Here is a 17,511-nt window from a genome sequence, read left to right as displayed (position 1 = left end):
CTTTGGATCCCCCCCCCCCCCAAATGTGGCCCACCCCTGTTTCTGCACTCGAGCACAGATAAGCTTATCTGCGCTCGAGCGCAAAAACCCTTCTCTCTCTCTCTCTCTCTCTCTCTCTCTCTCTCTCTCTCTCTCTCTCTCTCTCTCTCTCTCTCTCTCTCTCTCTCTCTATATATATATATATATATATATATAGGATTTAAAATTGGGAAAACTGTTCCTGCGCTCGAGCGCAGATAAGCTTATATGTGCTCGAGCTTAAAAAAACATCTGGGCCCACATGATTTTGATGATCCAAAGCATTCATTTGGAAGGCCCTTACATGGATAGGGTGTGTGCAAAATTACCTCTACCTCATGAAAAAAATACCCCTATCTCACGAAAAATAACCGCAGTACGCCTATCTCATAGTCCTCTTACTGTGTTTTTCAGTAACAAACATTAGTTCAAAAAAATACCCCTATCTCATAGAAAATGACCAAAATACCCTTATCTTATGGGAAAAGACCAAGACACCCTTACCTCATGAAATATGACAAACATCCATATTTTAGTGAAGTATGGGTTCAGACATGATGCTTTTAACTTAGCGCATCAACAATGTTGCATGTGGCTCCTCGCAAGCTTATGTGTTCCTGCTAGTGTCTTCTGTATCGGCATGATAAGGCTTCAAACATCTTGTGTGGAAGACAAGATGGATCTTCAGCTGAGCAGGGAATTGGAACCGGAAGGAAACATAAATATTTCAGCTGTTTCGTGTCGGTTTCATTGGAAATTTAAAACCATAGTCTTTGATTCTTTGATGATCAGTTATCCAGGTCTGTTGTGGTTAAGCAAGATAGTAAGCAAAAGACAGACGTGACCCCTAGTAGATCAGCTAATAAGATGGCATCCTTCTTTTCTTTTATTAATAAGGATCGGTCACAGGTCATTTGGAGTTCTAAGATAGGTTCAGGAACCCAAGGGTTACTATATGGCGTGATGTAATGAGATCAAAGGATAAGTTTGCAGATTGTGCAGGATTCAGGGTCTATGAAGGGGATCTTACGAGATTTTGGTGTGATAAATGGTGCATTGCCATTCCGTTGAAGGAGGTCTTTCATGAACTATTCACTTTGGCGGCCTCTAAGGAGGCGTTGGTGAAGGATTGCTTGGAGTGAAGGGAGAACAGGGTGGTATGGGCTCCAACTTTCAAAAGGAATGTTTTTAATAGGGAGCTTGATATTATGGGTAGACTGTTGGATACGTTGGAAAGGTGTTATATCAAACTAGCAGGTGCAGATAAAAGAATTTGGATCTGGAACTTAGGTGGGGTATTCTTTGTCAAATCCTTTTACCATCATCTTGCACCTTGCCATGTGCCCTCTAAAGCGGCCAAAGTTTGGAACACTCAAGCTCCTCCCAGGGTTTGTGCTTTTTGAATGGGCGGCGGTTCTTGAAAGAGTTTTTGATAGTCGATCATTGTGCCCTATGTTTGGAAGCTGGGGAAATTGTGGATCATATATTCTTGCATTGCAAAGTGGCTAGAGAGGTATGGAGTAGGCTATTGTCTATATTTGAGATTGCACGAGTCTTCTAGCCGAACTCGTCAAATTATTGAAAAGTTGGGCTATGGCCCCATGGAAGAGGAAAGGGAAGATCCTATGGAAAGTCTCTTTTCTAGCTATTATATGGGTATTGTGGAAAGAAAGAAATGCGCGGGTCTTCAAGGGATTCACGAAGAGACCTCAATTCTTATTCAACAAGGTGATAGCCATTACCATATCTTGGGTGAAAACCCTTTCATGCTTTAGATTTGTATCCACCTATGATCTATGGTATGGGTGTAAGGAGATTTGTCGTGGGCCAAGCCATGAATCCAAGACTTGTCCAAGATTGGGAGCCTCCTACCCATGGTTTACTAAAGCTTAACTTTGACCGGTCTAGCATGGCGAACCCTGGACCAGCAGATATTGGGGGAGTCTTAAGAGATGAATATGGATTTGTGAAATGGGCTTTTGCTGGTCCCATTGGAGACGCAGATGAAAATGAAGCGGAAGTGCATGCTATATATCAAGGAATTAGGTTTCCTCAGAATGAAGACTTGAATAAGGTAGTGGTAGAAGGAGACTCCCTCAATGTGATAAGGTGATGTACAGGCTCGCATCACTGTCCATGGAGATTCGCCACTTTCTTTGATGAAACCCAAGACAGGGTGGAGGAGGCATCTATTTCCTTCCATCATGTTAGGAGCTCAGCTAATATGTGGCGGACAGATTAGCTAGAGATGGTGTCTTCAGGGTGGGGGAGGTATCTTGAGGGATTTTGTTGAGGTACTCAAAAAATTGTCATAAATCCCTGACTTTATTTGAAAGAGCTATTGGGGTTGAAGATGTGTCCCTGAATAGTGACCCGGCTCCCAGCATTCCAATTCCAAGAGATGATTCAAAGCTTCTTTTAAGTATTTTTTATTCTTAGATTTCATGAGAAGGTTTTTTCAAACACTATAAATGAGGTTTAGAACATAAAAAAGTTTTTAGGGTCATAAATACACTTGCATCTGTAATGAAATAACTTCAATGTCCTTTCATTTAAAAGCACAAAGTTGAAAACCTGAAAACTGTTATCAAATCACTTAACTTGATCATGTTCAATTAAAATTTATTACTCAACTTTATCCTGCTCAATTAACATTTTTACTTGGTTCATTGAGTCGATTGAGACTCAACTAGGACTCAATTAAATTCAAGCTTTAGGTCAACTCAACTCGAAGTTTGATCTAGTCAAACAATGCTGGTCAAAATTGGAGTCAACATGACATCTTTTAAACTCAACTCAACTCAACTCAACAAAGCCTTTGTCCCAAACTAGTTGGGGTCGGCTAAATGAATCCTTTAGAAAATTTTCATGAAGAAAGTGAAAGGAATCTTCCCGGCTCTAATCCTGGCTCTAGTTGGGTGCTTCTACGTGGATCATTTTCTTGCATTCTATCCTATCCAAGGTCATGTTCTCTGTTATGTTCCTAGCTATCATGTCTTTCTTAACTGTTTCTACCCAAGTTGTTTTCGGTCTGCCCCTACCTCTTTTTACTCCATCAACTTGGCATGAGTCGCCTCTTCTCACTAGAGCATCCAAAGGCCTACGTTGGATATGTCCAAACCATCTTAAGCGGTGCTCTCTCATCCTCTCCTCAATTGGTGCCACCCCTGCCTTTTTACGAATGTCTTCATTTTTAATTCTATCTAACCTTGTGTGGCCGCACACAAGGAAATAATTGTCTTAATTTTATGTGCATAAATAGCATGCACTGCAATTCTATATCATCTTGGCCTCTCGTGAGATATGATGTGAAGCCTGAATTCTAGTCATCATGAATTGTTTGAAAATGCATGAATATGTTATGTGACTAAAAACAAGCACTGTACCTATTCTTTAATCTTTAGGAGTGCAGTGACTCTTTGATCATTGCTTTTTCATCTTCCAGAAATTTGTGCTCCTTTTAAATTTTTTTTTTTTTTTTTTTGAAAGATGAATTAATTTGTGCTCCTTTTAAATTAATTAAAGTTGTACTGATCGATGAGTTACCTAATTAGCTTGGAATTTTGGTTCTAGTGGTGTTCTTCTGGCAATTATTTTGTTTTTACGTAATAAAGATTAAGAACAACTTAGATCTTAATGTATCTTCTTTGCACAGGCTGCTAGAGTCTTTGAGAGTCAATTGGCTGGGTCTTTATTGGAAGGTGATGGACAACTTGCATTCAAGAAACTTGCGACATCAACACTTGAAAGCTTGATGCCAAGGATAGAGGGGAAAGGAGAATTTGGACAGGCTCGGTGGAGGGTAGTGTATGCGCCCCAGATCCCAAGCTTACTTTCTGTTGATCCTACAATCGATCCTCTCAAGTCCCTGGCAAATAATATTTCATTTGGTACTGAAGTCGAAGTTCAACTTGGGAAACGCCTCCAGGTAGTCTCAATGCATGTCCTTTATGTTAAGACTATCATACGGCTTTCAACTAATATTTTGTGGGAATGTGTAATTTTTGCAGGTCTATTTCGTTTCTTTAATTTTTGAGGTGTATAATTCTCTTTAGTTGCTTTACTGATGTGGATGGTCTGGTCTTAGATAGGATTGCTTCGATTTTTTTTGGTGGATCTAGGTTATCATGGTCTTGCACCTGATATGGGATGATTTTCAAGGTTGGCCCACCTTAGTTACCAAGGATGACTAAGCATCAACTGCTTATACTTTAATAAAGTTTTCTTATACTGGTTCAAAAAAAAGGAGACTAAGCATCACCTGCACTATATAGTATGTAATCTAGATTCCGATGGAAATCCTAGTACAGAAATTACTCCACCTCTATTAACCCCCCACGCCGACCACCACAAAATGGTACCAAGTCAATCAAAATTCCTTAGATTCACCCGAGTCAGTGAAAAATTGATCACGTCAATCATTGACTTGCCCGAGTCGACTCCCTTTTACCATAGCCGAGTTCTCATCCGAGTCGGAATTTTGGAACACTGGTATACACAATAACATGATTATTCATGCCATGTGTCCTCGGATATTTTTTTTGTTTCTGGGTATCATATTGAACGCTACTATTGTAGATCTTCTCTTGGCCTTCTTTCTTACTACATTATGAAGTCACTACCAATGACTACTCGGATGTCCGTGTTAAGTCCATGTACGATTCAATTCAGTAAATGCATTGCTAAGAAACTTCCTAAATGAAGCCTAGTAATATATTTGCTTGGAGAAATCCCTTGGCATTAATAGCACAACCTAAGCTCTTACTTGATTGATCAGTCTATCAGATTGATCATGAATGGTTCGTCACTTTCCAAAGCATTATAATGAATTTTTTGAATTATTTTATAAGTAACTTTGTTATTTAATTGCTGGAGATAGGTTTTTTTTAGTAATTGTTGATAAATATGTTTGCAAAAGAGTTTCCCCTCAATAAAGTGAGTTAAGTGTGGGGGAATTTGGCAAAGGACTAGGAATAATCTAACATGAGATTAGAGTTTACTTATTATGTGGGTGTCACACACCTCCAGTTCGAGCTTGGGAAGAGGTATGGCAAAACTCATACAAAGAAAATGTGTAGCTCTTAAAATCGCATGCTTCGAAGCCTGCTTTGTTTGAAAGAGTGGTTTCAACATTTATGTTGGATTTTTTTTTAAAGATAATATTTATTTTATTTTTATATTGAAGTTGATAGGATGAAATTTCGGTTGAGTTTTGAATGAGTGATTTATGAACTATAAATATAGTTTTTATGTAATGGCAGTATGGATAACATAAAAAGGGCGGCCCAGTGCACGAGGCTCCCACCATTGCAGGGTCTGGGGAGGGCTACTAGATGTACGCAGCCTTACCCCTGCTTTGCAGAGAGGCTGTTTCCGTGAGATAACATGAGAATGGAAATTTTTTTCTATTCTGTTCATGAGAGGTTGTTTTGAATCTCCTATTGATGAGAGAGGAGAGGGAGGGTTTCCTCTTCCTCGCTTTTGGTTTTAAATAACCTTCAAGAATCTAATCTCATCTTCGTTGTACAAAATATGAGTGGTAAATGGTAAGATGGCCAACAATCTCATTGTTCTGTAGATCTAAGAAGTGATTAGCTACTATCGGCGAAGGAATGATCTTGAAAATACCCTCACACATACTACCATTTTCCGTACTGCCGATTTCTAAAACAAAAACGCAAAGCTATGACCCCAGCTGAACATCTTGAACTGGAATTTTCAGAAGATGAATTTGCAATTTGCTTGCACAGTGTCTTTTTGTTCTCTTGACTTCACTAAAACAAAAATTACTTACTACCACAGACTTCTTATCTTCTCTAGATTTCCCAAATGATTAATATATCCTTTAGCATTTGTAAATGATCAGGACATAATCCAATTCCCTTCCCTATAGCCTGTTATTGTCCAGGTTCCCTATTAGCAAAGCTATTCTGGACCTGAAAATGCATATACTAAGGAGAAGAATAGTATCTTGTATATACAAGGTTGTAAGAAAATCATAAAGCAACTCAAATTCTATGTGACGATATTGAGGTATTATCATGATGGTTATTTTTTTGAAAAATGACATATATTGATACCATGAAGCGTACATTGGGGACAAGGAGTCCCTAGACACAATACACAGTATCTATATAGGCAATTCAGGGCGTAACCTGAACTACCAGAGAAATGGGACTATCTCCTTAAAAATACTGAAACGCCAAAAGAGCCTATATTTCTCCCGACTTTAAGACAGCCTCCAGAGCATCTATAGATCCATCCTACTCTCATTTTTCTTATCCCCCTTTTTTACAAATATAAATATCCCCACTTGTATCATCCATCAAAAACTCTCCTAAGATCAATTCTATTTATCTCTTTTTTTTCTCTTTTTTTTTCTTTTCTCTTTACTTCCTCCCACATCCATGCACCCGGATCCAAAGAGAACACAAAAACTCGTATCAAATTGCCCGAAGTTAATTCTTATCTGATCCTTAACTTAAACCTGTCTGGCGCAATAGTTCAGCTCCACCATTAAAACCCCAATATCCAATTCCAATTCCAACTCCATGTCCTCGGGCCAAAACTCTGAGGCATATTGTGGAAAAGGGACCCCTTCCACCGGGTTCTTCCAAATAGCTATGATTTCAGCTATCTTCTGGATACAAAGGTTCCCTTTTTCCTCCCATTTAGTCCGCCTCAGATTATCAGTATACTCCAACCAGCTTCGAAAAAAAGGAAGTTTATGCACCGGTGTACATATCTCCTTAATATTGGGTGTTCCTGTCAAAGGGAAGAACTCTTCAGAGACGAGGTTGTAGTCCTCCTGGAACTGCTTCCACTGCTACTTGATAATCATCTTGATTAGTTCTGGGATAGTGGGAACTCTCACCGAGGCGAATGCAGAGTTATAACACAGATTTCGAACCCATTGACGATGTTGGAACCTTCCGTATACTGTAGAAACTCTCTTCGAACTCTTTTATATATACGAGGGCCAGAGGAGGAGGAGGAATCAGCCATCTTTTTACCACAGTAAGAAAGAATTACCTGTGTTGAAGAATACATCCTAAAAAGTTATCTACTCCCCCTTTAGACGCCTATGTAAAATCAGACTCAACTCTTCGCATCCCCGGACCCACATCCTTTTCTCGATACAACCAGGTATTATAAAAGTTCCTACCCGAACAAGGCAGATCCCATCATTACCAGAAAAGTGGCTACCGCCAGAAAAAACCTTTATATATCGTATTCCAACGCGCACGTTCTGATCCACTTTCATTGTACAAATTAATAATCACAATTCATAAATTCCGAGTTTACTCAACGCACCAGAGACATGGATGTTTCAATGCACAGTGGGTGCGCCAAATGGGTCCACAGGGGGCCAGCAATTTTTTCTTTGATCTTGGAAAGAGGCCCCCTGCAAGAAACTGCACCAGATAGTTTATGGTGGTCCTTCCTGCAACCCACTAGACCATTGATAGGCAAAGATGGGACGGTTCCTTTTCTGTCAAACCCTAGGTATTTCCTAGCCCCTGAAAACCGTCCTTTCTTGGACCAAGTGCAGAAGGGGCTAACATACCTTGAGTGGTTCCTAATTAGAGTTTTCTTAAAAGACCATGCTGACCCTGAGTGAGATTTGAAATTCAAAATCGAATGGTGGGGCCCCGAAGGTCCAGCAACTCCCCGGCCAAGATTTTCCAATGGAGCCGTCGACGGGCAATCCATAGGTAAGACATAGTTTTCCAGAAGTTGAGCACCTCTCAAAGTGCCAGAGCCTGATAAGTGAGACTCTGAAATCGAGGACAATGGGCCCCTGCTGCCTAAAGATTCAATTCCAATCGTGTAAACTTGTCCGGTGATTTGAATATGAACGGATGGTGGTAAAAAATTCTACTGCGGGGCCAGGATTTTAGCAGAGACAAAGGTCATACACTGGTTATGGTTCCCTTCCATATTAATTTCTAGGACTTGCCCAAAAAGATTACCTAGAGCTTGAACTGTTGAAGCGGCCCAAACATGAAGAGGAATACCATAAAATCTGATCCAAAATTCCTTCAGCCCCGAGGAGAATTCTTTGGTCCAAGAGAGGAGGGAGTAAAGTCTGCCTTGCCACAGTTCTTTGCCTTTATCCAGGACCGTTGTAGCTTCTTGTTCCAATTCAAAGATGAATAAGACTTCATCCGTTGATAAAAGACATGGGCATGAGAGAGAGGGAAGATTCCAGACTCTTTTAGCCCACCACCAAATATCGTTAAGGTTATCGGAAGCCGAGTTGGCTAGGGGTCCCTACTTTCTAGTTTTTCCAATTAAACAGCATCTAAGAGACGATAGTCTTGATTCCACCTCTTTTCCGGAAATGGAAAGGACCGGAGAACCAACCGTGGATAGAGTAGAGATTGACCCTGAGTCGGGCCAGAGATTGTCTTTATTTGGAGTGGGTACAGGATCCGACCCATTGCGCTTCTCTCCCAACTGCAGAGACCCATCCTTTATATGCAAGTAACATCTCCGTCAGCTGACTCTCCAACTAAAGTTAGCATATTTGCAGGATGGGCACCGCCAATCATCAAAAGTCCTCTTTACTTCTTTTGTAACCTGTTTTTCCTTTTTCTTGCCATTGCCAGGAGCTTGAGGGAGCACATGTAGGCATATATTTCCGAATATGGTACTTTTCCCAGCGACAACAGCGCCTCCGTTGGAAATTTCGATAAGCACATTCGTTACAATACCAATCCCCCCACATTCGATATGGTACTCCAACTTTAGATTGATGGAGAGATTCTGACCCTCTTTTCACTGTTGAATACTTTCTGTTACTCAAAAATAATATATGATAAATATGGTGTGGAATGATCACATATCAAGTTCATCTTTAAAATCAAATTTAAACCAAAAGTAAAATGATTTTTTAGGCTAAGCCAGATCCCTCTATTCAATCTTATCATCATCATGGTTATTTGAAACAGTATAATCCCAATATTTCCCAATAGATTGGGTTTGTCTCAAAATATACATATACTTGTGATTGTCGTGATAATATCGCAATATTTTTCATTTCTTATATATAAATACAAATAAATCTCAATTTTATAAATTTTTAGTTGCATTTTGAACTATGTACATTGTCTAATTATTTTTCCTTTCTACGATCGTTAAAATGTCCAATTTTTAGTTGCATTTTTTACAAATAAACCTCAATTCTATGTGGCTCTTTTAATTTATGTGATCCCATGTGGCAAATTATAATAGATGACCCTGGTTTGCCAACTAGTCAGATGTAAAGATTGGAAATAGGCATGTATAAGGAAAACGTATACCCATGATCTCTAAATAGTGGTAAAGTAAAACCTATTTGTTGGTTTAATGCTATTTATAAAGTAAGGAGGGGTTCGAAGACCAAGAAGTGAGTTATTTATACCAAGCATTCTTCTTATGGCTAGAGCCAATCTCCTGGTCCCTGCGGAAAGGAAAAAGAATTTCACGTTCTTCCTTTCAGGAAGGGAGGATTAGGGAAATCCTATGGATTGATGCTTTCTCTAGACCTCCATTCTAGTACTGTATAATTAAATCATGAATAAATCTGCATACCCCCATATCTCAGAATTGGCAGTCATCAATCAAAAAACAAATAAAAAATGGCCGGGAAAGGATATAGCATCTGAAAAAAGATGGAGATTTTGCGAGAGCAAAAGACCGCTCTACTCCGCTGTTGCCGTGGATGCAATAAAATGCCCTTGTACATGGAGCTAAACTTTACACATGGGAATTTTAGGGTCAGCAGTAAAGTAACTTTGCTTCATTTTTTATTTTATTTTTGTTTGCATTGTTACTCATTTTCTGAATTGTATTGTTTAGAGTTTTTCAATGAAAGACAATTTTCTTTCTTTTCTTTTTGTTTCATATACCATCTGTTTAACAGTTATGTTTTGCCTTTTCAGGCGTCGATAGTTAGACAGATGAAGGACTCAGAAATGGCTATGCAGTGTACCCTAATCTACCAGCTTACGAGCCGCCTTAGAGTCCTTTTCCAATCTATTCCATCTAGTGATTCAAAGCGCCTCCTATTTGAGTACTCGGCTACATCTCAGGACTGATCTGCATACAAATCAATCATCGGTCCACGAAAGCATACTAGTTATTCGAAAAGGAAATGTGTTATTTCACAGAGACATACAGGTGTGTTATTTCACATGCATGTCTTTTCAGAAAATGTAAAATTAGATGTTGTAAATATGTTTGTAATCAATATTCTTTGGCTCAATGAAAAAAAAATGAGCTTTGTTCATAAGTTGCTCTGTCAACAGCTTGGCTAAATTCTATAATGCTTGAACTGCAAATATGTTGTTAGTACAGTTTTGGTGTCATCATTCACTTTTAAAATATAGGGCAAGGAGCTCAGATACTCTGGTTCATAAATCACAATGGTTTAGATCTTATTCTTAGGACAAATGATCTACTGTAAAACCTTGGCATCAGAAGAGCAGCAGAAGATATTTTAGCTAACAGTGTAGTTTTTGCCCTTTTTTTTTTGGGACTGAGCTTCATTTGTGTGTTAAACTCAGCTTGTGCTTATGAAAAGAACATTTGATGGTTCTGCCAATAATGGGTTTTGAACTGATTGCTTCTTACATATGATTTGAAGTAGAATTTCATGTAGGAATTGATATCTTCTCCCTATTTAATGTTCTCCTCTACGGCCTCTTCTTATTCTTGATTTCACCGTCTTTGTATTATGGCAACCCTCACAAGGTCCTGCAGTTGAAGTTTTTCAAAAACTGGGGGTGTTATTATCATATTTATATCCGCCCCCTTTTCTTCCCCGGGCCACCTCATTGGAGAACTTTGATCGAGGTAGGGCCTACGCTTACCGTACTGGTGTGCATAGCAAACCGGGGTTTATTTTACCCTTTTGTAGGAGTTACTATCCTTTGTTTTTGGTTTTTGTTTTTCCTGTTTTCCAAGGGCTTTTCATGGTCCCACCCATCACTTGCAACCTGGCTCCACTAATATTTCAGGAATATTTTTTCATGGTTGCGTATTTTTCCTTGGAAAAAAAAAACACATTGGAAGAAATCATCCTCCCCGGGTGGGTTCATATGGGCTTGGTTGTATGATTCTAACCTTCCATTTGTACATCCCAAACATTTTTAAACCATCCATTGCACAACACCGAAAATGGATGGCTTGGATTATCCAATGACTTAAGCTTGGCCCGTGGGCATCCATGATGAGATCCATCAGATCAGCATCCGAATGGCCATGATTTGTTCAGATGCCCTTGCTCAAGTCTTGGGTCCCACATGGCGGCATGTATGTGCAATTGGGACCTTAATCTTGTGGACAACACATGAGTAAAATCAACGGCTTAGCTAAATAGATAATAGGGAATTGTTATCAGCACTACTGTATTTTGATGAGGGCACTCCTCACTTTATTAAAAGTACGGTATGGCCCGCACCATAGGATGATCCAAACCGTCCATTAGATGGGCCACGGCCTAAATAGATTGTGCCTCAAAAATCATTTAGATAGGTTGATCCTAACCCTCTATAGATCGGAGGGTTAAGGTCAACCTATCGAAATAATTTTTCGGGCACAACCTATTTAGGCTGTGGCCCATCTAATGGACCGTTTGGATCATCTTATGGTGCGGGCCATGCCGTACTTTTAATAAAGTGAGAGTGCCCTCATCAAAATACAGTAGTGCTGATAACATTTCCCTATTATCTATCCTGATATCCTTTCCTATTTTGACTTTGGCACTCTATAATCACATTTCTGAAAAGACAAAAACATAGAAAACTCGACAAATTGAAGGGTTGGGATCATCTCATTGGTGGGACCTTATCAAATCATTCCTCTCGTCACTCGTGTCCATAAATAAAATAGGCCTCCCGATTCCTCCCCCCTTCCCTTTTAATTAGAAACCCTAGAGATAGCAAAAGGGTATAAAAAAAAGTATAAAAATAGAGAGAATCCTAAACCTCTCTTTTCTCACAAATTCTCTTCATTTCTCGAATCTGCAGACATCTGAGATACATTCTGCTGAAATTCGTGAAGAAATATCGGTATTTTTTTTAATTTTCTCGTCTCTGACCAGGAAAGACGAAGATCGGAGGGGTTTTTTTTTTCGTTTCTTGATTTTTTGCACGAATTTGCTGAGGCTTGAGGCATGTTTTGATGAAAACCTAAAATATCGCAAGCTTTTTGTCATTTGATTAAGAATCGAGAAGATCAGAGGTATTCCTTCTCTATATTACACGAATTTGCGTAGATTCGTAATATATTTGACTGAAATCGGAGAGATCGGTTCCTGAGAAGTCTCGCGAAGATTAGAGGGTTTTTTTTTTCGAGGATTTGGAGGAATTTGAAGGATTTGAGATAATCTTTGCTGGAAATTGTAAAAAGTCGGAAGTTTTCTGTCTCTCGACTAAGGATTGAGAAGATCGGAGGGTTTTCTTATTGTTCTGCGTGAATTTGTTGATATTTGTAATTTTTCGTAAATTTTGAGATCGTATGGTAAATTTCTAAGATAAATTTGCAGAGATCTGAGGTCTTTATGGGTGGAATTTCAGTGATTCGTGTTGTATCGAGCAGAAATTGTGGAGATTCGAACATTTATTCTGAAAAAAATCGGTGATTCTTCTCGTCTTAATTCAGATCTAAGAATATCAGACAAACCGAATGTACTCTCTGCACAGATCTGAAAGATTTAAGGTATCGTCCTCAAGAATCGCAGAGGTCTGAGAATCTTTTCTTTATTTTTAAGTGCTGGAAAGCAAAAGCTAACGAATCGAATCCAAGAAGGTTTTAAGGTTGACGGTTAGGGTTAGGGTTAGGGTTTCCTCTCTTTGTCTTTGTTTCTATTTTTGGAATAAGCATGGGAGTCGATTACTACAACATCTTGAAGGTGAACAGGAATGCCAGCGATGACGATCTCAAGAAATCGTACCGGAGATTGGCCATGAAATGGCACCCTGATAAAAATCCTAACAACAAGAAGGAAGCAGAGGCCAAATTTAAGCAGATCTCCGAAGCCTATGAAGTAAGTTATCGTACCCCACGCTGCCCATCACGTTACCATTCTCTGTTTCTGTTTATTTGGACCTATTCCTTTCCTCTCACAGGAAATATATTCTTTTGCACCTGTCTGTCTTTTTATACCTTAGTAATTTTATTTCTGGTTGCATTCTTAATTGTGTACCTGTTTTCGCATTAGCATCTTCTGGTTTGTATCCTTTTGAAATTCTTTTCACTCTTTAACCTTGAATGCTGATTTTGAAATGTTAGAGCTGTTTTATTTTTCTTCATTTCCTTTGACAAAGCGCTTTCAAGTACAGGTTTTGTTTTATGATTTGATCTACCTTGTCAGCTAGGGAACGTGGAACCTTATTTTCCTCTCTCCGTTATGTGGAGTTCTGTTACGATACTGCAAAGATTTACTTTATTTTTTCGCAATATTTTGTGAGAATGGAAGTTCAAAATCAGAAACCTTTGTGAATTCATCTTTACTATTCAAAAAAAAAAATAGTTATATGAAATCATCTTTTATTTTAGCATTAGCAAGAAAAGCCTTCCATGAGAGCTCTGTCAAGTAGTCTCTGGTCAAATCTTCTCGATCGTCCCATTAATGATCCTACCTGTTCATCTGGTGCGCCCCATCTTAACTTCTTAACCATTGAGGCATTATGCCTGTAGAATGTTGACTAGCACCCCCTAATGTTTTTATTCATTTCTTAACCATTCATTTTCTGCCCACCAACTATATGGTTAAGACTTCTCGGCGGGAATGAGCTTTTGGCTCCATTGCCAGTAAGAGCCCATTCACAAGAAACCTAAATGATGCCATCACATCACTAAGAGAACCTGATAATATGATTCCCTTGTGATTGATAATATATGACAATGATTCTTTGTTCTGCGGCACCATGTATGTTGATTTGGAGTTTCGGACCACCCATCAAATGGGCCACACTCCAAGTATCGCATCAATATACTGATTAGTTATGCTCCATAAAAGAGACAGTTGAACTAAAAAAATTATATTGGTCGAGATAAAGCATATTGATAGGAAAGTGTAGTTTTTTTCTCTGGATCAAATGGTGTAAGCCAGTAGATGGAGAGATGCAGACGCTGGCCTGACGTAGAAGTGCGATGAATGTGTACAAATCAAAATTATCTTTAGATGATGATAAATGTGCCCCCTTGTAGTGCTTTTATGGCAATTTAACTTTTTGTCTCAAGTCATAATACCACTAAAGAGAGGGGGGTCCTTGTTGATGAGCTATGGAGGAAGTGCACCTCCAATCCTCACAATCATATTGCAGGAAAATTTAGCAGGGATTTCTTGCAAGGTTTCATATTTCTTCAGAAATGTCAGATTCCTCAAGTAACAAGAAGGAAATAGACCAAAAGGAAAAAAAACAATTTAGTATAACAGAAAAAACTGACTGTTTCATGACTTGACTTTCTCAAGAAAGATAAATATTTTCAAAAATCCACATGAAATTAACTGCTGAGAAATTTTGTGCAATATCATTTCTGTGTTCACATATTTATCACACATTTGTTTTAGGTCTTGAGTGATCCTCAGAAGAGGGCAGTCTACGATCAATATGGAGAAGAAGGTCTGAAGGGAGTCCCCCCTCCTGGTTCTGGAAGCAACTTCTCAAATGGCAATTCGAGTGGCCAAAATGATTTCCATTTCAATCCACGTAATGCTGAAGACATCTTCGCCGAATTCTTCGGGAGTAGCCCTTTCGGGTTTGGCTCGATGGGTCACGGTAGGTCCATGAGGTTCCAGCCGGACAGTGGGATCTTTGGTGGATTCGGTGGGCCTGAGAACGTCTTCCGATCTTACACCGAAGGCATGGGGGCTGGTGGGGGAGTGTCGCGAAAACCAGCCCCAGTGGAGAGCAAGCTGGCATGCAGCCTTGAGGAGCTGTATACGGGCTCAACAAGGAAGATGAAAATCTCCAGGAACGTTGTTGATGCCAATGGGTATGCATTTCCTTTCCTCTTCTAAACCTAGTAATATTTTTATGAGCTTGTTAGTTAGCATTGTGTTAAATTAGAAACAAGAAGGTTCTCCCCATTTTTTATGAATTTACGAAAGTTCCACGATCAAATTGACTGAAAAAGTCCTGCAAATGACTAAAATGCTCTAACCCTCTTCCAGGTTGTATTGGCTCCTAGATTGTTGGTAGTGGATATTCATTTGAAAAGTTGAAGTCAGTCTCCTCCGATGCTTAAATCATATTTGCTATACCAAACAGTTTGAGACTTGCCACAAAACCGTTTATGAGTTAATGACGTGCAAATGAATATCTACACTCTGATGTATTTCTAAATCAGGAATATCACTTCACTGATAAGTTCCTTATGCAGCCTTTTATTTTTGAACCGTTAATGAAACTTTAATAAAATAGAAGGACAAAAATTACGGGAGGGAGCAGAGATCCCCCCCCCCAAACACACACCTCTTCTCCCTACCTCTGCTATCTTATCTGTGCTTCAGAGGACGTGTGTAGAGGAAATAGATAAAGTGTTACAGATGTCATATATTTCATTAATAATTCCAGCAAGTCACCAAGGACCCAGGGAAAGATTCTTTTCCCAGGCAACTATGTTAGATGAGTTCCCTCCACTAGTAGACCTGCATATAATGCATCAGCAAACTAGCTAGTGTAGAGATTGAGTGAGTATTTAACCATTCTGTTCATATTTAACAGTGTCAATTCTTCAGGACAGTAATTACTTATGTTCTTTCAGTTGAGTGTAGTGTGTTGTGAATTCTGATTGGAAGGATATGCTTGGTACTATTTCCCTGGATGCCATACTGTTCGTTTGGCCTTTCCCTCGTAGTGGAAAGACCTCATATACTTAGATTTTTCTTTGATCTCCAACAATGCATGCAAACAATCCATACATTGTACTGCTCTTTGATTTTTATTTTTTATTTTTATTTTTTTTGAGTTGCAATTAAATTTTCAGACAGTATCAAGAATTCTGGATTGAGTCTGAATCAGTGAGGGTTCATGATCTCGCGTTCTATCTGAAAGACAAAGCTGCATCCACCTGCCTTAGTATTTTGTGGCCAGAGTTAACATAGCTTTCAAGAGCCCATATTATTTGATCCCTCACACACCAGAAAGCTAGTAACTCACCTTAGAGCAAGATCCTCACCACCCAAATCATATATCCTACACACCCTTAGCAGCAACATAATGTCCACTAATAGATTCTCATTGACAATACTTTCTTGTAATTCTGACCTCAGTTACAGCTTTCCAAGTTTGGTCCATGTGCCTCAGACCTTAAAAAACAATCCCAGAGGGATTAAACAAAGTAACTAACAAAAATTCGCATTTCGAAAGCAAAATTCTCTATAGAACTTTTAGATTGGATCTCTTTATCAAATGCCCCTACCGTACATTTACAGTTTAGTCTCCTTTCACCTGTCAAAGATTACGATTACATTTCCTAACAAAACCAAATTCCTCCATCGAGAATGATGAGAATAGCCTTCGTATATTTTGAACAAGTAGTTTTCATTCAACTGTTTATGTTCAGTGTGTGCTGACCTTCTAATATATGCAATGATGGTTGAGCATGACTAGATTACTGTTCATTCAAATGCTTTATTAGATGAATTACACACCCTCCATGTATGAGTTAGATTTTTATTAATTTGATGGCCTGGTCTTATATTATTAATCCTTTTTCTTTCTCTGCATCCAAAAAACCAAAAATGAAAAACAGGCGATTGATGCCGGAAACAGAGATCTTAACAATCGACGTGAAACCCGGCTGGAAAAAAGGAACAAAGATCACTTTCCCAGACAAGGGGAATGAGCAGGTGAACCAGCTCCCAGCGGACCTTGTATTTGTCATCGACGAGAAACCACACGATATCTACAAGCGAGATGGGAGTGACCTCATAGTGAACCAGAAGGTTTCTTTGGCAGAGGCACTTGCAGGGACCGCCGTGAATCTCACAACACTAGACGGACGTAACCTTACCATCCCTGTGAATGACATAATCAGCCCTGGATACGAGATTGTGATTGCAGAGGAAGGGATGCCAATTGTAAAGGAGCCTGGGAAGAAGGGGAATTTGCGAGTCAAATTCGACGTGAAGTTTCCGGCTAGATTGACCTCAGAACAGCGATCAGGTATCAAGCGCATCTTGGGGGGTTGAAAAGGATGCTGATAGTGATCTTGATATGCATAATTGTACACGGATGAAATGTCAATCAACTGATCCATTGTAATTCGGTTTTGTTTTTTTTTTTTTTTACGTCTTTCCGTCTGTTGTTTTATATATTTTCATTCTTTGCTTTTTGAATGTTCTTGTCAAATGAGTGGTTTAACGCAATGTAATATGGATCTTGAAATCAATGTGATTTTTTAACTAAATTACGGTATGGTGATCTTGAAACAGAAGACAACTGATAGAAATGGTGTTCATAAGAAAAGGAAAATGAAACAGAAAAAGGCTCAATC

The 17,511-nt window shown here is 39.1% G+C and overlaps 2 protein-coding genes across 2 annotated transcripts in view; both read left to right on the top strand.

Moving 5' to 3' along the window:
* Positions 1 to 10,624, top strand: part of LOC143858800 (protein TIC236, chloroplastic-like) — a 55,429-nt gene extending 44,805 nt beyond the window's left edge. The window contains exons 23-24 of the mRNA XM_077369517.1: positions 3,674 to 3,946; positions 9,945 to 10,624. Coding sequence (XP_077225632.1) covers positions 3,674 to 3,946; positions 9,945 to 10,100 — 429 coding nt within the window. The 3' untranslated portion in view covers positions 10,101 to 10,624. The remainder of the gene's footprint in view (positions 1 to 3,673; positions 3,947 to 9,944) is intronic.
* Positions 10,625 to 11,917: 1,293 nt separating this feature from the next.
* LOC143858399 (uncharacterized) lies at positions 11,918 to 17,424 on the top strand. Its single transcript, XM_077369052.1, has 3 exons — positions 11,918 to 13,051; positions 14,582 to 15,006; positions 16,768 to 17,424. The coding sequence occupies exons 1-3, from the start codon at positions 12,887 to 12,889 to the stop codon at positions 17,204 to 17,206; spliced, it is 1,029 nt and encodes a 342-aa protein (XP_077225167.1). The 5' UTR covers positions 11,918 to 12,886; the 3' UTR covers positions 17,207 to 17,424.
* Positions 17,425 to 17,511: the final 87 nt, after the last annotated feature.

Source organism: Tasmannia lanceolata, unplaced genomic scaffold, assembly GCF_043159265.1.
Source record: "Tasmannia lanceolata isolate RefF3 unplaced genomic scaffold, GAP_Taslan_0.1 ptg000026l, whole genome shotgun sequence".
In the NCBI taxonomy this organism is placed as follows: Eukaryota; Viridiplantae; Streptophyta; class Magnoliopsida; order Canellales; family Winteraceae; genus Tasmannia; species Tasmannia lanceolata.
Note: the sequence above shows the minus strand (reverse complement) of the source record. Positions and strands in the feature narration are given on the sequence as shown.